At 42.6% G+C, this 24,433-nt stretch overlaps 1 protein-coding gene across 5 annotated transcripts in view; it reads right to left on the bottom strand.

Annotated features, from left to right (window-relative positions):
- The window catches only part of AKAP13 (A-kinase anchoring protein 13), a 205,397-nt gene that overhangs the window by 51,961 nt on the left and 129,003 nt on the right, over positions 1-24,433 (bottom strand). For 4 of the 5 annotated variants that reach the window (XM_082321824.1, XM_082321823.1, XM_082321822.1 and 1 more), the window contains exons 10-12: positions 13,872-13,953; positions 9,904-10,040; positions 2,936-3,282 (exon numbers count right to left, since the gene is read on the bottom strand). In XM_082321824.1, the coding sequence (XP_082177950.1) occupies positions 2,936-3,282; positions 9,904-10,040; positions 13,872-13,953 (566 nt within the window). The remainder of the gene's footprint in view (positions 1-2,935; positions 3,283-9,903; positions 10,041-13,871; positions 13,954-24,433) is intronic. The other variant, XM_082321821.1, reaches the window with a different exon arrangement.

A 24,433-nucleotide genomic window follows, 5' to 3' on the forward strand; every position in this document is an offset into this window, starting at 1 on the left:
TATTTTTTATACAGAAAGAAGGTTTCACAGGTATTGACCACGTTGCAACTTAGCTGCTGCCAAAGCCAGGTCAGTTTAAAGTTTAGATAAGGACAAACTATTTGACAGAAGCTGTTAGCAACTGTGATTAACACCAGCTCCAGTTGTGCAGGGCTTAATCCATCAGTGAAAAATGCCGGCATTTCTTTCCTTGAAACCAAACGTTAAAAACACTGCATTGTTGTTGAAAGACAGGCATTTCAAATCCGCTATGAATGTCAGGAATTAACTGAAGGATGAACATCCTTTTGTGGCAGCCGTGTTAGTTTTCTTTGTATTTTTAACAGCAAAATGTAGACATGAGGATTATCTGTGAAGTACATTTGAAGAGAGAGGGGAAACGGAGGGGGAACTGAGCATGTTTTCACATTTTATTTACAACAATTACTTTTGTTTTTTTTTAATCTTTTCTGTGAACAAACTTTTATGCTCATCCCTCTTACAAACAGAAAACATGTAACACTAGAAAAGACCAAATCCTACAAAAGACTGATTTTTTTTCCGTAGGCTCTTTGGGTCCTCTATCAGCAGCTCTAGTTAAGCTTGACTTAGCTACCTTTGCCATCAGGGGACAGACTATTTTCGGTGTGGATGGGGCTGGACCAGGCTGCGAGCCCTTTGCTGGGACAGGAGGCACCTCTGACAGCTCGGCTGTGCAGCCCAGTTCTAACCCTTGGGTTGTTTTGGTGGCAATTACACTTTATTTAGTTCATTTTCTGCTCATTTAGTGAGCGCAACCTGCTCACTGACGGAGAAAAGAAGTGCCATGGGTGCCCAGAAGAGGGGTGGGAGCACGGACAAGGGGTGGCAGGCAGTGGGAGCAGCACGGGTCCTGCCCATTAGCAGGACAAACCTTAGCTAAGGCTCGTCCTCCGTGTTACTTCACTTCAAAGGTTTGCAAAAGTCAAGTTACAATAAGGGCTTTTCCCCTTTAAATGGAAAAGTATCTGCTGCATGTGAAATAAACAAATAAGCAACCACCCCAAATTTAACTGATTTCTATGAAAGTCACTTGTTTGGGCTTCAATTCCTCAGTATTTGTTGTTGCTCACTAAGCAACCAGAATCTCAACATCACAACAGCCACGTATGAAAAGAACAAAGAAAAAAAAAAAAACCGAAATAATCCAAATTCCTTTGTAACAGAAACATAAAAACAAACAGGAATCAAATCAGCAATAAAGACCCACCCAGCTTTTCTTTTTTAATTAACCTACGTGACAGCTATCCTTATGTAGCGGCAGCTGTATCTAAGAACGTATGAGAATAATTACTGTTCCTTTAACTCCAATTTTCTTACATTTACAATGAATGTATTTTCCCATATCAGAAACAGCCTCCAAAGTCTGACGCAGGAGAACTTAACCCCATCTGTTAAGTGTTAGCAGTAATTGCCAGCTATGCAGTTTACTACCCTCAGAAATCCTTACATAACGGGTCCTACACTTAAAAATAAATCTCTCCAAATGAGTTTATGAGATTATGGACTCATTCTGTCATAAACCTGCATGTATACCTTATGCTGACTCTTTTGTAGCTTTAAAAAGATAGGTATTGATTTATTTAAATATTACCTGGGGACCAGGAATGAAGCCAAGAAAAGGTGGTGGTGGTAAACAACAACAGCAACAACAACAATAAGAATCATAAATCTTTCACCCTATGTTACTTAGAGGGTCCTGAATGTTCTTCAACATCGGCTTTAAAATCTGAAGGGTCTATGCTATTCCTTTAGCGATACCCACAGCTCCTAACGTGTAAAGGATGCGCACATTTCTGATGGGAGGCTGCCGCCTCACACTGAGTTATCCAAGCAGGTCAGTAACAATTTACCAGGAACCTGTTGTGAGTGGCCAGTTTTAATTTAATGGCATCACAAAATGCAATGGCTCCGTCTATCTTAAATGCAGACCCATGGCCATGAAGATGGCAGCGGGCAGCCTGGAGAGCAGCACTGTGCCGCACGCCTGGCCTTGCAGCCTCTGTAAGCCACAAGCCTACACCGGAGGGACAGGAGGATATGGCACCCTGACCCTGCTAAAACAACTGGCCACTCCTACTCTGGGAGCATTAAATGCATTAAAAACACTGGCCAAATCTCCACTGCTTTCAGAACATGCAGGGTGTGACCCTGAGCATCCAGCACCCCAGATGCTGAATGGTGCAGGGCACAGCGGGGAACCTTACACCAACTACTTTATTGGTGTGCATCTTCCTTTACTTCATCCTCAGGTGGGGGGCTGAGCACCTTTTCTTCCCACAGTCACTTGGCACTAGCATTTACACACTCACATGGCTGTTACACCTCTCCCTCTTGTATCTTCTGAAAGAACAAAAGGGAAAACTTCCCTTTTGAATCTTTTGGGGCACCACGGGGGACATTGGTGGTGACTCAGATGGGACTTAGTGTCCAAGAGAGACTGAGGTGGAACCAATTCCATTGAAGAGGGACCACTCTTCATCTCACCACTATGCCAAATGAGGAGCCTCCACACCTTTTTTTAAAACTCTGGTGCCCGTGCTATCTCTTAATACAATACAATAATGGTCATGTTTATTTTGTGAGGGATTTGACACTCCAATAATTCCTTTAACAAAGCCCTTCATATAGAAAGGTGTGGTGACAGTTCAAATGAAAGATCTGTCCCAAGGTACTTCCATTCGCTCTGGAAAGTTCAAGTGTACTGTAGGTATTAAGTACTTTAATCCTAGAAGTTAATTTAAAAACAAACAAACAAACAAACATACGTGCATTAGGAGATCGTCTTGACCCCGTTGAGTGAAAAAGAAATAATCAGAAGTGACATCCTCAGGTCTCTGTTTTATCACGTGAGCCCAAAGCTTAGATAAATATGCATGAGTGGGTGCAAAGTAAATCAAAGCAGCTCTTCACTCACCTCCTCTGATTTATTTCTGCTTCGTTGGTGGCGTTCTTCCCCGGCCCCCAACTGTGTCGACGGAAAGGTGACAGCGGCCGCATGGAGTTTCGTAAGACTGAGGAATGAGTGGGCACATCCGTGATACTGTCCAGCTCCTCTTCCTTCTCTCCTCCCTCTGTGGCCACCATATTGGTGCAGCTGCCATCCAAGCTGTGCCTGTCCTTGGGCTGGACGAAGTTCACCATTGGCGGAAAGGGAAGGGACGTGTCGCTGCCCAGGGATGAGTTCCTCTCCAGGGACATGGTGTCATCTGCAGAGGAACTGGAGCTGGTGACATCGCATGCAGACTGCTCCTCTTCAGGCTGCTGTGGATAAGAAAAATTAAAAATATATTAAAGTAGAATCATTGACTGGTTTGGGTTGGAAGGGACTTTTGAAGATCATCCAGTCCAACCCCTCTGCCATGGGCAGGGATATCGTTCACTAGATCAGGTTGCTCAAAGCCCCATCCAACCTGACCTTGAACACTTCTAATGAAGTGAATACATTTAACATTTTAAATAAACACAAATATTTTATATTTTGCACGAGCTGAGAGATTTCCTAGTTGATAGCACGAGGCAAATTAACCATCACAGAAGTGAGCCTTTTTGCTCTGGTTTCAAAAGAGGCTGAAATGCTCTACAGAGCAATCTCTTCCACCCCACAAGCCCACAGCTGCCATAACCCTGGGCTCCCAGCTCGGGTCCTCTGCCTGCCTTCCTCTCTCCAATTCCACATTTCATCCTGCACAGCAAATCCTGCTCCTCTCAGCATTTCTGGCTGAAGCTGTTATCGGTCAAGGTGCCATAAAACCACCAAAGGTTTACCAGGTGTTAATGACTGAGAGCAATTAATCGGGAACGGGGTCATCCTGACTCCTGACGACAAACTCCAGCCTCTCCTGTGGAACCCTGGATGGGTTTGTAGCTCTCAGCCACGAGAGCTCAAGGGCAACATACTGCTCCACTGCATCATGCAGCACAAAAGGGACAATTATACAGTAGTAGAAAACAGACAGAAAAAAATAAGAGCTTAAATCCCCGTCCCCCACTACTTTCCATTAAGCAGAAAGTTAATGTCAGGGTTTGCAGCATTTTTCAAATCCAACTGTAATTGAAAAATATCGTTCCACAGGATCAGCCACCCTGTATTACAGGTCTTGAGTCATACTGCAATTTTTTGGTTTAGTTTGCTCCAAAAGCAGTAAGTGGAAGCCAAACTGGTTCTCTTTGGCCAAAGGCCACATGCTGACCATACAGCCCGAGAAGAGCCTGAGCATATTCTGTGTTCCCCATGGCTAGCATAAAAAAACACAAGCATCTCTCTGACATCACCTTCAGTCTGAAATGGTGTTTGCCCCGAGGGACTGACGTGGGAAGTTTCAATTTATTCTCCTGCAGAGCCCTGCACTGTATCATTTAAAATAATAATAGGCAGAATAATCTGACAGATCATATATAATAGACTATTCAGCAAAGCCACAGCAGTTAATTGTCTTCAAATAGCAGGCTCGGTGGGTCTCAGCAGAAGCTGAGCGCTCCAGGAGCAGGCTGTCAGCTCTCATTTGGCAGAAGACAACGGGCTACAATATTCCATTCTCAGAAGGGAGAGATGGGCACCAACACCCACGCGGGACAGGGTGAACGGGAGCGGTGCTGCCCCACGGCAGCCCTCACCTCGGATCCCACCGCCCTGACTTCGTTCAAGCCCAGCAGTGTTAAATGCTCCAGACGCTTTTGCTTTTCTGGGCTTTTTCTGATGGGCACACATTATAAGCTAAAAGCTTCTTGTTAAACTGAATAAAAAGAAACTGAGATGTTCAAAAAGTATTCCAATCAAATATTTCACTATTCAGAGGGAAGCCCTGTTTCAAGTTTAGCTATTTTTTATTCTTATTTCACTGTAACAGGTACAAAATAATGTTCCTAAGGTGGTTTAAATCAATGCTGTCACACTATTTCCCCTCTCCCATCTATCAAAGAAAAAAGAAAGAAGACAGCATCCACAGCACAACACCAAAGTACAATATACCTTTTAAACACAAAATATTAAAAAAAACACACTAAAAATGTATCCCTTCAAAAGCATTAATTTCATGGTAAGGAATGTCAAATATTAATGGTGAATTTGTGTAAATACTTTAATAGTAAACTTATCCTGTAATGTAAAATACTGGATTTGACACATACTTAAATAGGAAGTGTAGGTTAAAACAAGAGAGAACTGAAACGGATGCCCTGTAAAGTTTTTGATGACGTTTGGCGTTATTCAAGTCTGATATTCGTGTGAGTCACGATGAGAGCTTACTGAATTGCTTAAATTCAGACAAATTAAGTCGTCATTATGTGGATAATACTCCTTCAGTAGAGGAAACAATCCGCTTTGCTTTTCTGAGACACAGGAAAATGCTGTTAGACATCAGGGCAGCACAGCAGGAGGAGAGAGGACTACCCACCAGCTGTACAGTGGAAGGATGGGACAGTTTGGAAACATTAAATTTGGATGCAAATCTAGCAACAGTAGTACAGAACATCAAATTATATAGGGAGGAATTAGAGTAAAAAGAGGAATTTTTATTTCCGAGATGAGACTACTGCTCCAGCTTAAAACGTAGAACAAAAACTGCTTCCCCAGCAGGGAAGATTTAGGGTTTCTATTGTAAAGCACAGTTCAAAGAGATATTTGAAAAATGTGAAATATATTTGGTCCATTTTAACTTTTACCTTGAGCATCAGACTGACTACAGAACACAATAAACAATTCCCTTGAACTTGTGGCCCATGCTTATTCCTCTAAAAATATTCTGTCTTCATTTAAATGATTATTTTTTTTTTTTAAACAAAGCAAAACAGTTAATATGAAAGACCAGGAGTCTGTCTGCAAAATGCCAAATGTGGCTGACACATCTAAGAAACATCTATATTGTACCCACCTCTGCAAAAAATTAGCTACCTGGCCAAATGCCAGCAAACATGCATTGCTCTTTAATCCTATTTGTGTAAGAAAATATCCTATTTGCAAAATAGAAATGGTTCTCTAATGTGTTCTTTTCCTACAGGAAAAATGAAACATTAAAGAAATACTCATTTCCTTCAAGTTAGGCTTGCTGCATTGCACCTCAATGAATTCAACCCTTAACTGTGACCATAAAACTCATGGCTGAAAAAAGCCTTTACAGACATGCGCTAATGGGCATTTTCTTTGCTCTCAGAAACAGCGCTTGGTGAGAAGCTAGTAAGAAAAAAAATGAGATAAGGCATAAAAAGTGAGTTTTCTGAGAAAGAACGTATGTACTTCTTCATGAATAGGGATAAGAGAAATCAGTACGATGGTGGGGGTGTAAGATAACTTCTTCAACTAAAGCCCTCCATCTGTAGGAGGTCTTGATAAGGGGAATTAAAATGTTCTTTCAATCATTTTTGTGATGACAACATGCAAAATGCTGAGACACAAACTTACTTTGTGCCCTGATCTTCCATGTGACAAAGACATTAAAGTCTTAAAGTATTTAAAAAAAAAAGATGAAAAACTTAAACGCTGGCATCCTGAAGTTTATTTGGCATACCATTACACTAAAGGAGTCAACATCTTTGGTTGGCTTCATAGAATCTAGCAGAGACATTTTTTATTTGGATTTGCCTATGGCTCCAGGCTCCCTAAAATTAACCTCAATAGTGGCCTTAATTATTTATCACAATTTTTATGATTTGGAGTGGAAGTGTCTTCCCCTGGTGAAAGCCTCCCTCTTCAAATTTTTATTCCATCTGGTTTGGGTTTTTTTGCGTGGTTGTTGGGGGTTTTTGTGTTGTGGTGGGTTTTTTTTTGTTTGGTTGGTTGGTTTTTTTTAAGAGAAACAATAATTCTGAAAAGAGAAATGCAAAATATTTATGTATTTGTGTATTTCCTTGCGCAAACCAAAACAGAGGAAGAAATTAAATAAAATTCAAGGGGTTGAGTTGCAACCCCTTCCTTTGACAATGATCTGTGGGGTCCTGACTTCCCAAGGGCCTTTCGTCCGAATCATTTCCCAACAGGCACATTAAAAAACTTCCCAGTAACACTGAATTTCAGTGGCAGGTTAAAAGTTGAGATGAGCAAAGCGAATGGGCTACGCCCCAGGATGTTGCCAGACGATTGTGAGAAATGACCTTATGCAGCATTAATCATTCAAGAAGGAGGGTGTTGCAAAGCCTGCCCAGATGGCTGTCTGAGATGGAGAAGGAAAAGCAGGATGACGAGGACATGGGAATGAAGCACTGACGCAAAAAACAAACCAAAACAAAAAAAAAAAAAACAAAAAACATTTTGCTGAAGCCTTAGACCTCACATTGGAAGTGATTTCTGGATTTCAGTGACAGCCTCTAAAGTCCGAAAAAACAAGTCACGTTTTAGTGCTAAAGCTCTCTGAACCCAGCAGCTCATGTTACACAGCTCAGCACGTGTCCTTCAGAGCAAAAAGCCAAAAGGAGACAAGCACAGAAGACGGCCATGAGAGCATGCACCGAACACCAAGGACAGTTTAAGGTACCTGCAGATTTTGTGACCCCACAGGCCCCAGTTCTTCATGGTCTTGGGACAGAACCAGGGCTTAAAATCTATGAATTTCAAGCGGTGTCTACGGAAGCAGCCCAAAGACCCTGGACAGACAATGGCTTGTTCTTCCCAAATTTCTTTTAATGTATTAAGCAGTTAACAGAGGAGTGATTTATACAATAAAACCCAACTCTAATAGACAAAAGTTCAGCTCTTGCTCCACACAAAGGGGAAACAAGAACAGGACTAGCAACAACAATAATCATCATGACACTGAAAGATCCGAGATCCTTTTTGTTACAAGCATGTTCTCTCTCTTCTCAATCTGATATGGAAATTGTACTATTTAGTAGGCTTATAACTAACCAACTACAACCAATACATGCATCTTATAGTATTTTTCAGAAGAAAGATTACATCCAGCACTTATTTTAGTGGTTATTAAAAATATTTATAACTTGCATTTCTACCAGCTGGGCTCAGTAGTCTGAAAAAAAAAAAAAAAAAAAAAAGACTGAATTAAGGAATGAGCTTACAACACTAAATCAGTGTCTCTGGTCCTTCTAGAAATAACTTCAACTGTAGAAAAGGTACTCAGATAAATTCTGAGCAAGGAGACAAGGAATCGAATTAGTCAGCAAAGCAGAGACAAAAAAAGTGACCGAGGTTGAGATTAGCTTTGAATAACTTCCTAAACTCAACTCAGGAACCTTTTGAACCCATTTGTAGATGAAGTCTGCAATCCACCGCATAATGAGAACAATGCAAAGGCTGTCAAATTAAGAAATTCCCTTTCTACAAAGAAAATAATTTCCTCCCCCTGCCTGCTCTCCACTGGCAAGTGAAGGTCTGCTTTCCCCACCACCTCCTCCTTTTCCCTGCAGCATCCCTACTACATTGCACTACCTAATTTTTTAAGTTTTAATTTTTCTTTCTCATATGTGGAGAAGGAAACTTTCCACATAAGAAAGGGAAAAACCTAAAATTCTGTACAATATAAAATTTACTGCATTCCCACAGGACTCTTCTCCCACGCATCCCCATACAAGCATTAAGTCAGGCTCAGATGGCAGCTGGCTGTCCTAATTCGTGCCACTCTACAGGAGAAAACTGAAGACAGTCTCTGCTCTGCTAAACAGCCTTATTTCTCACAAACCAGGGTCCCACATCACTTTGAGACTAAGATGGGAAAGGGTGAGGCTGGTGAGCTCTTTGCCCTGCCACATGCATTAAGGATGACTTTACTGTTCATTTATAGCACATGAGATCACTTAGCCCGGGCTGTGGTGTTTCCCGTCCTGCTGGAAAATATTCACCATCATGTGATTTGATTTAAAGCAAACAGAATTTTGTTTCATTAAATATATTTTTCTGAAAGCAAGTGTGAAACCTACTCCCAAAGTTTAGTTTTTCAGAGCAGGAACCGTGCCTGCTTAAACAGGTAAGCTGGAGCTGAACGTAAGCGGGTGATTTCATGGAGCTGAGACCAACATGAGGGCTGCTCTAAGAAGGTTCGCATCCTCTTTGATTTTGCATCACTCTATTCTTTCTGAGTGCTTTTTCATCCTCTACTTATGGCAATAAGACTATCAATTACCAGCAAGAAAATTCTTAAAAAGCAAAACCGAATCACCCTCGGAATAAAGTCAGGCTGCTCTGATGCAGATGGCAGAAGACTGATGCTGAAGCGAGGCGTTCTCTGTTCAGGAGGCTACTCTCTATCTCGGGTCTCACCCACTCCTCATCCTCAGCCACGAGCAGCACAAAGGGCACAGGGATGACTAAGGTTAGTAATGACTTCTGTTGTTGATTTTAAGCAAACCTGAAAACATTTTCCTTCTACTTGCACGCAAAACAGCATTAGAGGTATGTCGCCTAGGCAACAAAACTATTCATTGGAATTGGCCTTAAGTATTTAGAGTGAGCATTTCCTTCCTATCCAGGGAGTCACACTGGATTTACAGAAAAACATTGATTCCTCCGAGAATTACAGTATATGATTCTGAAGGTGTCAGCGCAGAGGTCATCGTTTGCTGGAGAAGAGCTCTTTGTTACATGAGTTAAAGACGGCTTTCATACCATCTGTGCAATCCCTAATGACCTTGCAAGAAAATCCACCTTTTCAACTGTTCCTCTAGTACCTGATTTACTTTTGGACAGTCGAAATTACATTCATCTTTTTCACATTGGGGGCTGCATGGTTTTTGGAATTCTGCTGCAAGTAAATACATCCCTCATGTTGCTGCATGCAAAGAGAGGACCAGATCCCTTCCCATCTATTCCGTTCCAGGATAATCACTTCCAGGTTTCTAACTCACCAGTGAAACCAAGATGATCTGCATTTGCAGTACAGGTTTATCGAATCAGGCCTCGGGAGCTTTTTTAACCATATCCCAACCAGGCTTTCCTACCTTTCCAAAGACAAGGTCTTCCATCCCATCACCAGGCAAGGGGAAGAGGTCAGACTCGCTCCCGGACTCTCTTTTAAGGACACCCTGTGACGAGGCACAGACGCTACTCAGCCCATCCTCCAAGAAATTCTCACATTCTATGGGAGTAAAACAGAAAGAGTTACAATCTGATGCCTTCTGTAGCATCCATACATCCCACTCGCGTACACTCAGTAAATTCAAGGATTTAAAAACAACAGTAAACACAGCTTTATAAATTGCGTTCACCTCCCAAAACCGTGCCTGTGAATTTTCAAAGAATTTATTCAAGAGGTTAAAACTCTTTTTTAATGCATCATGGAAGCACATGGTGCAGACAGAAATTCTGCATTAAACAGCCATAGATGCTTGTAGCTTGAGGTGCTGATAAATATGCTATGTATCAGGTACCCCACACTGAGCATAACAGGATGTTTTCCATCGATTGCAGCAACTGCAAAATTAGATTCATATTCAATAAATGTAGAAATGTAACTTGACTGTATTTGCTTTCTTTCTCAAATGAAACCAATCAATTCCCTCTAAATACCAATTTAGAGAGGGGAAGATTATTTCATTCCTTCTTTTATACTTCTCACTGAAAAAACACTAGTATGACTTGTATGACAAGCTTTACTTATTTAAGATTCAAAAATTAAGTGTCTTTTTAAATTCTAAAGCTTTCATAACTCCTGACATTGATATATAAGCATATTGCATCTCTTTTTTCTAAAATGCTTCCAGCTGTTTGTGTCGGTGTGATGAGCAACACAAATACAGACTACAGCCCCTGAGAAAGCCCTTCCTTTGCAAAACCCTTACCGCACATGTATTTGCATCAATAATGCCTGTACACCATTTCCTTTGTTCAGCCTTCAGGCAAAAGTATTAATGACAATTTTAGGAATAACTGAACATTCTTTTCTCCCAGCCCAAAATATTTTCTGATTATTAGTATTTTTTTAAAAAAGAAAGGTGTTATTTTGAAACCTGCTCTAACTAAACAGATCTAAAACATGCTTAGCTCCCTGGAGAGGAGCCCGGGCAATAAAATATTGGTTCACTCTTAAATTACACCTGACTAACTCTGTCCTTGGCTATGTCAACCTTACACATCAACGCAACGATGACAGGTTTAGGTAGCTCAAAACCACCTTTTTCCCTTCCCCATCCTTAACCTGCACCTGATAGCAGCTATCAAACACCCCAGCCACAGCTCAGCTGATGGGAGCAAGCCACTGGCAGAGGAAATAATGTTCATTTATTGATGGCAGCGGGGCTGCCCCCATTTCAGGCATGGGGGAGTCGAAACTAGTTGGAAACCCCATTACCCTGCAGAGGAGTTTCCACACCGTGGAGAATTGGAAAAGCACTTATTGGAGGCGGTGCGGCTGCTCCCTGGTCCTGTTCCCCTTTCAGTAAACCTGGAAAATCTGAACTGCTTTTCCATCACCGAGGGGGAGAAGGGAGGGAAGAGATGAAGGGGGGGTGGGGGAGGGAAAAAGAAGGGAAAAGCAAAGAAGAGACAGAGAGGCTGTAAGGGAGCGGGCCAGGGTGCCGGCCGTCCAGCTGGCAGCCGGCAGAGCGTGTCCGCAGCGCAGACTGAATAACAAAGGGGCTCGAGCCACGTTCCAGTGGAAAATCAGCGGGGACGGTCCAGATGCACCAAGGGACGGATACCTCATCGCGACGATAAATCACAAGAGGCACCGAAAGGATCTGCAGGAGCCTCCGAGGGACAGAGGAGATGAAGCAGTGGGGAGGGACGATGAGGAGCAGAATGATGGGGACCCACACGCACCCCAGACCCTGCCTTCTCCTTTATTTGCAGTTGTTTGCAGGGGCAGTGCATGTCTTCCCCCCCCCCTTTTCTGAGTTAGCTCATTGGGTTTGTTTTCTTTGATTTAAACTGCACAGGCATTGCACAACGCTGAGCTCCGTCTCCCACACCCGCGACCCAGCGAGCCCCAGTGACAGCACGGCCATGACACGGGGACTGGGACTCCCATCGCACATCCACCCCCTGCTTGCTGCGCAGGCTGGATGGATAGCACAACTGGGCTTATCTGCTCCTCTCTGTGGAGGTGCAGGTGAAAACACAATGATGATAATAACACACTTCTGCACATAATATAGAGGCAAAAAACCCAATTACATAGTAAAAAGCCCTAGGAAGAAAATTTCCAAGCGACTCTTACATACTTTTTCCAAAGCCTCGTCCTCCAAGACAGGGCTGAGCCCTCCAGTTCCATGCTGATAGCTACGTATCTGCCACACTCCTCCAGTTTCAAAACCACTGACAGAAAATGAGAAGCTACGGTTTCTGGAGTTACCTTCTAAGATTTGAGAACTCTGTCCTTACAAGCCATTTCAGCAGGATTATTCAGCAGGTGAAAAAGATCTAATATCAAGTTGTGTATTTTTAGGTTAGCCACATTACGACAGCTAGTGGGTTTAGTGCTGCTAGGTGTTGCCAGATTTTTCTTGCCTTCTCGACACTGCACAGCACTGCAGTGCAGCCGGAGGGATGCGTGTGCAGTCTAGAAAGGGCAGAACCTGCAGAGCCTGAGATCTTCCTGCTGCTTCAGTCCAACCAGAAAGCACATTAATCAACTTAAAAACTTCCCTCTTTGTGCTTGTGTTACAAGACACATATTACTATAATTATTAATATATATTTGTATATACAGCTACCTGATTAAATAATTGATATTATATTTCTGTAGTATGATATTGCATTAGATAATTAATAAGAATCTAACTAATGTTGATGCATATGAATATATGATTACAAATTTGGCAAGTCAAATGAGCCCGTCATTTTGCAGCCAAATGGAGCATAATATCTCTTGCCTGAAGCATGAAAATGTCACACCAAGAGGGAAGGGATTCGGGGACACAATTAGGAAAGAAGCAGCATGGTGATATTGCAGGTTCTCCTGTAAAACACTCCTGAAACAGCTATTCACTGTTCATGGCTATTCTAAACACAGGACTATTTTTTTTTTTTTAAATAAAACCCCACTTATTTAACTTTGATGGCAGCTAGAACTTCTACCTAGGATAAACTTCTCAGGTCAGTTACCCAAATTATCCCTTCTTAGCCTATACTCTGAAAAGACTGGGTTTGAATTTCACATTGACAGTCAGTGATTCAACCCGTTTTTCTTTCAAGTCTCTCAGATAAATGGAAGGACATTCAGGTGAGACCCCTGCTCGTAATGAGCAGGGCAAGGCAAGAAGTGTCCTCTCTATGAACAGTCCAAGCAAAGTCCCTATTCAGGGCCCTGATAAACTACTCTATTTGTTTCAAACATGCATGATTCAATGAAAGGAAATGCTTTTTTTCTTATCTTGGACACCAACCCCTCTTTGAAACTTGCCCAGACAAGATTTTCTGTCCCAGTGGGAAAGCCAGAAAGCACCAGCCAGCACGCAGGGCTGGGAGCTCGGCATGGCTGGTGGGCAGGGTGTGGGAACGATGGCTCTGAACAACCTTCCTGCTTCCTGAAGCCTGCAAATCATGGCAAATTTTTTGGGGGGGCCAGAATCAAGCCACTGATTTGGATCTAAATATGGATTCAGAAGTTTAAATTTCTGACTTTCTTTTTCTTTTATTGTATTATCCTTTTAGCTAGAAACCATGTCTGTGTCCCCCATCATCCCTTTCAAGTTAATTTATAAAAAAAAGGAAAAAAACCTCAAAACACCGAAGTACTTTAAATGTGTAATTACTTAGGAAGGTGACACACTACACAGCTCACGGCAAGTCAAGTGGCATAACCATGTGCTACCAATGACTCACGGCAGATGCATTACACATTTTCTTTAGTTTACGTATTTTACCCGTCGAGCCTAGGATGTCAAAAATAAGAAGAAAAAGAAGGAAAGAAAAGGTGAGGAGAACCGCAGAGCTGCTTGTCCGGAGCCGCCACCGGCACGCTGCTCACCTGGAGACTCCCGCGTCCTCTTGCGTTCCAGCAGGGAAGAATCGGGGCATGGCTCCAGCGAACACCAGCTTTCACGGTTTATCTGAAAAACAGACCAGAGCAAATCAAAGAAAGGCCAATGTTGGTAGCGTCCCCATTAGCCACTTCTGCCAATCGACCAGCAGATAGATAGTTATGGCTTAATTTTGTCCCAACAGTAAAAACCTCAAAAGTAATTTATGACTTTTTTTTTTTTTTAGCATCACTAAACAAACCATTAAAATATGCCAAAAAATTTTACTCCTCCATGGAAAGTATGATTTCAAGGTGGCTCCTGCTCAAGGCAGGAGTTCAGAGGGAGTATGAGCCAGTGTTTAAGCTACTAGTTGAGGACTGAAGAAACCTGGCTTCAATTCTCACTTCCATTTGTAGTGGCACTGCAGGCAAGATATTCCTCTGCTTTATGCCTCGGTTTACTATCTACAGAATAGCAATTCCTCACCACTCATACTGCTGTAGAGATAATTACCTTAAAGATAGTAAGGCGCTCTGATAACATGGAACCGAGGGCTAGGGAAGTGCCCAGGTCACAGTGAGAACCAGAAGCACTTTGTGTTTGCATTAACTGAAATGATGATGATGATGATGTTAGAAACCCCCATTTTAACACTAACACACATCACATGGTTTATTTCAACATCAGCCCTTATCATCTCACCCTGTCCCTCACCCCTTCCATGACTTCCAGTCTTTCAGCAAGGATGACTGATCTGCTCTCAGTCTTCTCCCCCATCTGCCTCTGCTTTACTCTTTCTCACTTGGGTTGTGTTGTGCAACATTTTGACTCTGAAGTCTGCTGGACTATCCACAAGCCTTGGCTCATCCAACATGGCCTTCCCATCACTCTAGTCTACAGCTGCTAGACTCTGGAAGCCCCTTTGCTCTCTCTCCTTCAGCAGCTCTGCTGTTCCTCCTAGCCAAACGCCTCTATTACTCAAACACAAGCAAATCTTGCCTGGACAATCCCACGTCCCACGTCACAAAATCCACAGGTTGTTTTCCCTCCTGACCTGCCTCAACACACAGGGTCTCTCACATGTTATGTTGTAGCTAAAAGAAAGCTACTGAAATGGATGACTTTGTCCGATTTTATATGCCAACTATTTCTCCTACCCTCTCTCTGGTTTTCCTTGTCTCTCCTGAAATAATTTCCTTTTCCCTCTCTCTGTCAAATAGAGAATTTTTACTGTTTACTTTTTGCCTCTGACCTGTCTTCAAATTTCCTCCATAATCCTGCTCCATTTTTGCAGTCCCTTGCTGGATTCTCATCCCCTTGATGTTCTCCTTGCTCCCAAGTTATGAAATGCACTGCTTTTTCCTTTTTATTCCTTTATTTTTTTTGTAATAAAGAAAAACGAAGACTCTCCTACCCTTGACCTGACTCGCTGCTTTGACTAATGACCCACATCCTTCTTCCCTTTGCTCGCTGAGATCATGCAGCTTGTTATTTGCAGTCGTTGGCTGGCGCTCCTCACCGGTCTGGCTGCATCCCCCTGCCCTGCACCGGAGGGGCTCCTGCCAGCACCTCCGCTAACCTCCTGCCCGCCACACCGCAGAGTCAGTGCTCCTCTCCCCCAGACCTGTCAGCTACTTTCTACAGCACATTTTTCTTCCGTAGGTTTTGTCCTCCTCCATACTTCTATGATGACAAAATGGGGTTGGAAGGGCCTTTGACAGGTCAGCTAGTCCCTTTCTGCTGCTCCAAGTCAGGCTCAACTATAATCTGAGAGGTCTTAATCCAACGTGCCCTTAAAAATCTCCAGCAGTGAGGATGCCGTGACCTTCCCCAGTCAGCAGCTCTTGCTGGGGGAGATAGAGAAGGAGCAGAGGAGATCTGAGAGGGGAAAAATGAGCAAGAGTCTCCCAGGAGAGGCGAAGGAGACCGCATGTTCTACCACAGCCAGGTCTCAGGGTGACCTCAGCGCATGTCCCATCTGGACGTCCCTCCCCACCATGCAATTTCACAGGCTATTTTTCTTAGATATGCATGCACTGATGTACACTTACGATTAGTTGCTCGCTGCCTCTGCTCATACATATGCATTACTTACACATTAATCTAAGATCCCATTAGACCCCTGCATGTACATACATCTAAGACCCCATCCTTCCCTGCGCCTCTACTCAATGCATTTACGCACTCAGCTGTATGCCCAGCTTCTCCATTTTATATATATTACATATATACTAATATATGTGTAATAGTCTCATTTAAATGATGGAGAGGGAAAGAGAGGCAGTCTGAAGCCTGAGAAAGGCTTTTGTAAGCAAATACTCGAAACAATCATTTCTTGTGTTCCAAAGTGACATAAAGATGTTGAGTTTTAACTGCTGCATGGACAGCGGGTCACCATTCGGATTCTTTCAACGGAAGAAAGATACCTCCTGTTCTCAGCGAGGCTGAGGGGTATCTAACCTTAGCGATTAAGCTTCACTGCAGAATTTATACATACTTGTTAGTCTTAAAAGAGCTGTTAAGTCAATAAAGATCACGTTATGACTGTAAAGTCAATAAATATCATGTTAATATTCTTTCTCTCCAGACAAAGCAGAATCTAATTTGCAGCACACTGTCTTACATTTTACTAAAGGCAAATCTAGAGGTTGAGCCTTAACACACATAGGAGGACAAATGCAAATGTGCTCAAGTCCACACAAATGAAGGAACGACCCATCAGTTATAAAATCAAAGTCTGCCTCCTTCTGACTGGCTTGCACCTAACTCCTTCCTCATCATACTGAGCCTGATCCTCCTTACTCTTAAACCAATGTATCTCCATCAAATTTAAGGGAACTACTGCCGATTTATACTGATATCCACTATTGGAAATTGATAATTAAACATCCTGTTCAATAATTAGCAGTAAGAAAGCAAAATATGAGGAGGTTCAAGTCTATCAGTTGATTGGTAATAGAATAAACTATATTAGGCTGAATTAACATTATATTTTTTCCTTTAATAGAACCAATTGAGTCATTCACTGAAAATGCATTATAGACATTGGCATTTTTTCAAAAAAGATTTGAGTATTTTTCCCATTACCCAGCCAGCTCTCTCCTCTGCCCTGTGACTTTGCCAAGTATTGAAAACGTCTGGTTTTTTCTATTAAAAAAAGTAATGAGAGTAACGCTGAGCTTTAAGGTGCTGTTTCAGATACACCTGATTATGTACAAAATAAAACATTAGGAACTAGGTATTTATCTCAGTAGTCCTAATTCAGCAATAATCATCATCATCATCATCAAAACACAAACAAAGGAAACCACTACTATATACAAGTATTCCCTATGCCAAAACGAGCCCAGACAGGATTTGAGGGAGGTTTACTGCGTGCTCTCAGGAAACTGGGTGGTCCACAGATACTCAAAACACAAACCCCACCATCCACAGCCCAAGACTGAGTACTGGGATCCCTCCTCAACAACTGAATTCTGCTGTATTTACTCAGGAATAGCGACTGCAGGTACAGACAGTAAGGGCTGTAGAGAAAATACCATTATAAAAGCACCTGAACATCAGGGGTTGGGGAATGCACCAGTATGAAGAAATTCAAAATGAGGTTGTCTTGGGATTTTGCAGGCATGTGCATTATATGTAACAAAACTACTCCTCCCTTCTTCCCTTAGTCTCTGTTTTGCTAAGAGAAGCCCAATGACAGGACCGCGGGCTGGTGGCCACAGAAGATGATAAAACCTCCATGCCATTTCTGCCTTGCCCACACTGATTATAGCCCATCGGTTCTGGGCATCCCAAGTCTTTGTGGCGGGAGCAGAGGATGCAGCAGTGTTCAGACAGCAGAGGGGAATACGAAACAGCCTCTGGGAACAGTTTCAATACGCAGCTTTTGAAAAAACTCAGGAGAGAACCAGCTATTTTTCCATGCAGAAGCCTGAATGTGTTTATCTGCAGCTCAGACACAGAATGAATCATGGAAGCACATCCCCAGGCACCAAAAACTGAATCCCGAAGGATTTGCTGTTTGCCTGTGAAACACTAGCAGACTAGATGTCCGAAGAGTAGGCTTTAGGACACCAGCTGGAGTTGCAAGCAGCAGACGGTTTGATTGCTCTTTCTGGGCACACACGCATGTATTTCCTGACTCTCACAGACGTCTTCCTGCAAACATTGAATTTGAAACTTGATGTGACTTAATGCAGAAACCTCTTTGCATAAGAAAAGGACGGCGCTGGACAACCTGCGAGAAAACGGGGCTGGGATGTCCTCTATCACACGGGAACGAGTGACCCCAGCCTCTATTCCCAGGCTCTTCCTTCCTCTCCCCCTGCGTGACAGTCTTGGCCGAAGAGTTGTCTAAGCCTCTCCAGCAATCGCGGTCCTGCACGGTGCCTGCCCATAAAAACCAAAATCGGGATCTCCTTCTCAAAAGACATTTCAAAAATGTCTACTTCTGGCAGAGCGGCGCGGCGAAGGGCTTGCTAGAAACACTCGCCCCGGGGGCCAGTCGCTACCTGGCTCCCACACACCTCTCCTACCTTTCCACCATGGAAAAGTCCTTTTTCTCTCCCTCTGGTTTTATTTTAACTGTTCTTGCCTTCCATTTCACAATAAAGAAAACACACTGACCTCTCAGGAAATCTTCCGCTATTTTAAAAGTTTGCACTTGTCAGCCTCACTGGTAGGGATATAAATCAACATCTCTAGAGCAGAAGGAACCAGATGATTTTAACTTTCATTTCCTAGCAAATCTCTAGAGATTCACCTTCCCTCCACATTGTTTTAACTTTGTCCTAAATTTACAAGTTTCCATTTCTCTCCTGTTCCTCCCCCCCCAGCTTCCAGACTAAGCTCTACCTTGCGGCTAAAAGCAGATACCATTGCACATACGAGAATATTTAGTAGCATAATTCTAGCTTGCTTGGTGTATCATTAAGTACCTGTACACCATACTGAGCAATAACCAACACTAGGAAAGATTTGAAATATCCATTGAAGAACAAAAATAGCAGGAAACAAGCAGTACTTTAAATTCAATTGTAACTAGTTTGTTTAATAATCAGGAATGATTCTATGATTTTTTTTTTGTTATTATTTTTAATGCAAATCTTAATTATTCTCTAGGAACTACCTGTTCCTAAAAATTTCCTGTAGGATAGTTTTCATTGAAGAAATTTGTACACATAACTGAAATTCAATGTTTATTCTGAGCAACTTTTAACTTTACAATTCCATTTACAATGGAATTATCCAGTCACCTCTAATTCCTGGACTAGAAACTAAAGCAACAGTTGATTCACCTCCTTCACAAAAAACACCTTTCAAGATCCTCCAAACCTCTTTCAAAAGGAGCATGAGGGATGGGGCACCTGGGGAAGGAATTTCCACCGTCTTCCTTCAACAGCCGTTGATGCAAAAAGACTCCGTCTACACAAAACTCACATTAAGAGCAGAAATCACTGCTTTGTCAATCATCTTGCCAGACAATATTCAGAGCAGACATATCAATTTGCTTGCAAATTCCAGAATTTTTTTATTTAAATTTTTTGTAATCTCCCTGTGTCTTTTCTTAACTTTAGGGGAAGGTTTTACCATGCGGATGAGGAATACAAGGAGCATTCTCCAATGTATGCTGAAAGGGACAAAGTGACAACACTTGCATTTCTGCAATGATTTCTATAGAGATTTATCTTCTAGCACTGTGAATATGCTACACTGAGCCTTTTACCTTTACAGAGTTGGTGACAGCGCATCAGGACAACATTTTTTTCAAGAAGGTCCAAAGTGACCTCGCTCACAGCAAGAAGTGAGCAGTGCTACAGAGAACTACACTAAAGGATTACACCAGAAGAGGCTCCTACAACCACAGGACATTTTAAATGACTGAATAAATTAGCACTTTGTGGTGTAAGAGCAACGCTGAATTCCTAGAGTGCGCTTTTCCCCCTGGCAATGTCCCAACTAGGGAAAGGAACGTGTGCCCCAAAAACATTTTCCAGCCCTTGGCACTGGGATGTCCTCCACCAGCAGAATTAAGTCCTGGTAACAACAAACTTTAATTAAGCTTTAAAAATAACAGCAATGGCTTTGCATAAAAGCCATCTCTTGACTAAAATGGGAGCAAAATTCCCACAAACATGTATGTGCCTAAGGTGAAAATACTACTTTCATTTAACTTATCCTTCCAGTTCTAATTCTACACGAGACACAAACAGAAAAACCTGAAAGTTCTCCACATCATCATAAATACACTTCTCTCTTGCTGTCCCTTCAATAACCAAACCAGTGTGGACAAATGCAGGATTGAAGTTCAGAGTCATTTTAGGGCCACAAAGTTCAATAAGACACTGCATGCCCATCATCTGAGGACGGTACTTCCCTCAGAAGAAGAACCCCAAAGAAGGAATGAACAAATAACCAAAAACACAAAAAAGAAAAAGCTTTATAAGTATAATAACATACAATGGAAGAAACTTTAGTTTCAGTTAATTTGGGGACCTTCTCCGCATACTACTTTTAGCTTAGGATGCTGCAAATTGCACTTTGCCTTAGGTGGGCAGGGTTCACTCCAGAGGATCTTCTCCGGCACTGGGACAGAGCTACCAGAGCAGCCCTCTGCCAGGGAGCAGAATAACTAATTGATAATGCTGCCCCTTTAATTTCAAAATGCCTTAATTATTTTTCTAACATCAGGCTGGTTTGAATTTCACGAATAATGTTCTGGTCTTTAACTGGAAGCTGAATGGGATCTGTTCGTCTGAAGAGCAGCTAAATCAAACCTCATTTCCCCAGTTATGAAAAAACTTACACCTTCTGCCTACACTTAACAGTTTGAGCATTCACGTACAATGGTGAAATGTAGATATAGGCAATGAGCAATTATAAAACATTTCCAGTTGCGATTGCTCAGTCTCCCATTCTCAAAGCAAGCCCACTTCTTATTTTCTAACTCTGCAAAGCACAGCCTGTTCATCCAGACTTGAACGCTTGTCTAACTTCACATGTACTTGCAAGGTGCCAGACAGCGCGGTTTCCGTATTCTGTCCCTAGATAGTTATATTTGTGGTAGCAGGCACAACATAAAAATGAGACAGGGCTGCCAACTTGCACATGGGCACACTGAGACTTCCCATTTTGGGTCTTGGAACTACACAGCGCAGACTGCTTCACCCTGCACGTAGCTGCTCAGAGCTCAGTGAATCGTTCAGACAAGCAGACGCCCCACGTGCCCCACATCTTCTCCCTCATCTGCTACAATGCAATCCCAGCGGCGAAGATGACGGCGATTTTTTATGCCATTTCTGCATCATCCAGGCTTCCCTGTACAGTGGCAAACTACTATGCTCAGTAACCAAGTTCATCATGTTCACATTGCTGCAGCAGCAAAAATAGCCCCAGTAAAGATGAAGCCCTACCTCCGACACAGAGGCCAGGACACTGATTCACGCGTTGCCTCTTGCTTTTTCATATGTGGGGAGGAGGAAGAAACAATGTTAAAGCTAAAAATAATTGAGTGCATCAACCCCTAAAATTGCTGAGGGTTTTTTTACGTAACTTCACAAGCCACTGTTTCAGGCACAATCTAAACATGGAAAATTTGAGCCCCAACACGCTGACCCTCAGAAGACACGTGCATTGCAAAATAGTCAGTAGGAACCAAAATTCTTTTGCGACTGTGCCTAAGAATGGTTGCAATCAACACAAATATAATCCCATCTATAAACACTTAGTAACTGAAATCATAGAATCATAGAATCATTAAGGTTGGAAAAGACCCTTAAGATCATTGAGTCCAACCGTTAACCTGTCACTGCCAAGTCCACCACTAAACCGTGTCCTCGAGCACCACGTCTACCCTTCTTTTAAATACCTCCAGGGATGGGGACTCAACCACTTCCCTGGGCAGCCTGTGCCAATGCCTGACTGCCCTTTCGGTGAAGAAGTTTTTTCTAATATCCAACCTAAACCTCCCCTGGCGCAGCTTGACGCCGTTTCCTCTCGTCCTGTCACTTGTTACCTGGGAGAAGAGACCAAACCCCACCTCGCTACAACCGCCTTTCAGGTAGTAGTGGAGAGCAAATGACACAAGATCTTCTTTGTTCCCAGCTTGTTCCAGTTGTCCTTCTTCACCAACTGTTTTTCTTTCCTATGTCATGATTCCAGAGTTCCCCATCTTAAAATGAAGCAAAGAACGTATTCATCCAGCAAAGAAAAGGCAGCTTGTACGAGTCAATCTGTAGGCCAAGCTGAAAGCTGTTCGGTGCTTTGCAGGTATCTTGTTAAAATTTCATTCAGATCAAACACTCTTAATGGATCCTATTTGGATTTGCTTTTGTTGTAAGGATATTTACTTGATTTTCCATACTTGACACTTAAGAAACCCTGTCCTCTTAACTCACCAAAAATACAGTAAGCTAGATAAGGTACAGTTTTATTTAAGTATTTTAATTAAAAACTAACCCAACAAAAAACCCCACCCCCCTGCTCCCTCATTAAGGGCCTGACCCAACTCCTGTTAACGTCAAGAGATGATCTGCCACTGACGCACTCTAGTGCTGGCTTGGATCCCTCGATCACCAAAATTTAAATTTCATCTACCAGTTATGTTATAGAAACCAGCTAAAACATGAAGAATGACTGAAAATCAAGCTACAGTTGATTGTAACTATAGCTGTCACTAGCACCCTCCTATTTTAAACATCTGCAGCCTGTACAGCCTATGTTCGGAGCAGCAATGCGTGCACACACGCACACATATATGGACACTGAGTCATTTGCAGGAACAGACAGTATAACCCACAGTTTTGAAACTCAATTAGGAAAATACTAGTGGGAACTAACAAGAGCCACATTTTGTTATAAAATCTAAGCTTTGCTGAACAAAAACTAATTTAAGGAACTGACGACATCAGAAATACTGAAGTCAGATAATTATAGTGAATTACATTTCAACCCGGGCATCCAGATATTCTTTATAAAGAAAAAGATTGTGTTTTTCATATTAGCAACCAAGGTTGTCAGGGGTACTGGGTCTTCTCCCAAGAATTATTAAGCAGTCATTTCACATGAGTAGTGTGTGTACAATATGTCTACATTTTTTAATGACTCATAGGGTGTCTACAGATTGAATACCATGGGATTCAATCCACAACCAGCATCATTAATATGAGAGTTCGAAAATACTCAACGAAATTTAGTTAGTAGAGAAAACAAGTTATCGTTATTTGCGTCACTAAAAAACAAAGGATACACTGAATTAAAGGAAAATATTTTTATTCCTAAACAGTGCAAGTTAACAAGTGCTACGTCTATTTTAGTGCAGATGAAGTAGAACAAGAATCATCTGAAAATAAAAATTTTCTGTGTTCCTGACTCTGAAACAAGGGCACGAAGCAAAAATCATAAAAAATGGAAGCCACACGATCAACGCAGAAACCCACTGCCTCAGCTAAGAAAAGAGAAGAAAGAAGAAGGGAGAAGGAAAGGAAATGCTCTTCCAGGAGTTCAGATCCCTAAGTTGGGCTGTGTTTTGCAGTCCCTCTGGCTGCTTTCCAATTTCCATCCACTTTGCCAGGAAACTGCTGAAGCTCCAAAAAGCTGTTACGGAGACAGGACATTCCCAGACTGCCATCGTGCCATTTGGTGGAACACTTGCTAATTTTAGATTAGAGAAGGAACACGCTGGGACAATTCGCCAAGAGCCACTCCTGGTTCTTGCTCCAACCCTTCTTCAGACAAAACTCACACCCAAACAATAAGACCGACAGCAACACCCTTCAAACACAAACAAAAAACAGAGGCAAAGGAGGATCCACCATGCCTTTTTTGGTAGAATACATCTTTCAGAGAACACGTGCATTTCAACCCCAAAAGCGACCACTGGAAATAAGAACACTTTGCCAAATGGCACCTTATGCAGAAAACCCACCTGCAAGCGGTGAAGGTTGCAAAACAGGAGGGGACCGTTTAACGGCAGAGGACAGGGAAGATGGCCAGCGAGAGCTCTCCGAAAGAGTATCTGATTGCATGCCACAAGAGATTATCTGGTTGCAGGGATAATAATATTTGGCATGAAACGGTTTGATAGCACTCAAAAGCCACCTCCATGCTGAAGGGCAAAAGCTCTTCCACCTGTTCCCCCTCTCTGCACCATGCAGCTTGGGGGACAGGTACATGGGGACTCATTAGAGACGGGGAAAGGAACCTGTAAATAAGCATACACAAACATCATACCTTTAACAACACAACATCTACAGTCCTGTCCACCTTGGAAATGTCGCACAAGCTGTATCGCCTCTTATGGCGTTCGTACATTTTGTCCAAAAAGGCGGGAGCGGAGGAGCAGAGTCCACCATGAACCCCAGGCTGACCGCGGCCAGGCGCGCTCCAGACCTCTCACGTACGTGCTCCGAGGAGTCCCCACGTCTCAGCACACCGGCCTGTCCGTGCCTCGTAACAGGAAAAAGAAAATCCCAGGGCAGCGACCGACTGATAAAAGTCTTCTCGGAACAGATTTGCTTATACAGGCAACACAGGAACTTACAGCAAACAAAAGATATTTGAAGAG

This window comes from Platalea leucorodia, assembly GCF_965183815.1.
Source record: "Platalea leucorodia genome assembly, chromosome: 9".
Taxonomy (NCBI): Eukaryota; Metazoa; Chordata; class Aves; order Pelecaniformes; family Threskiornithidae; genus Platalea; species Platalea leucorodia.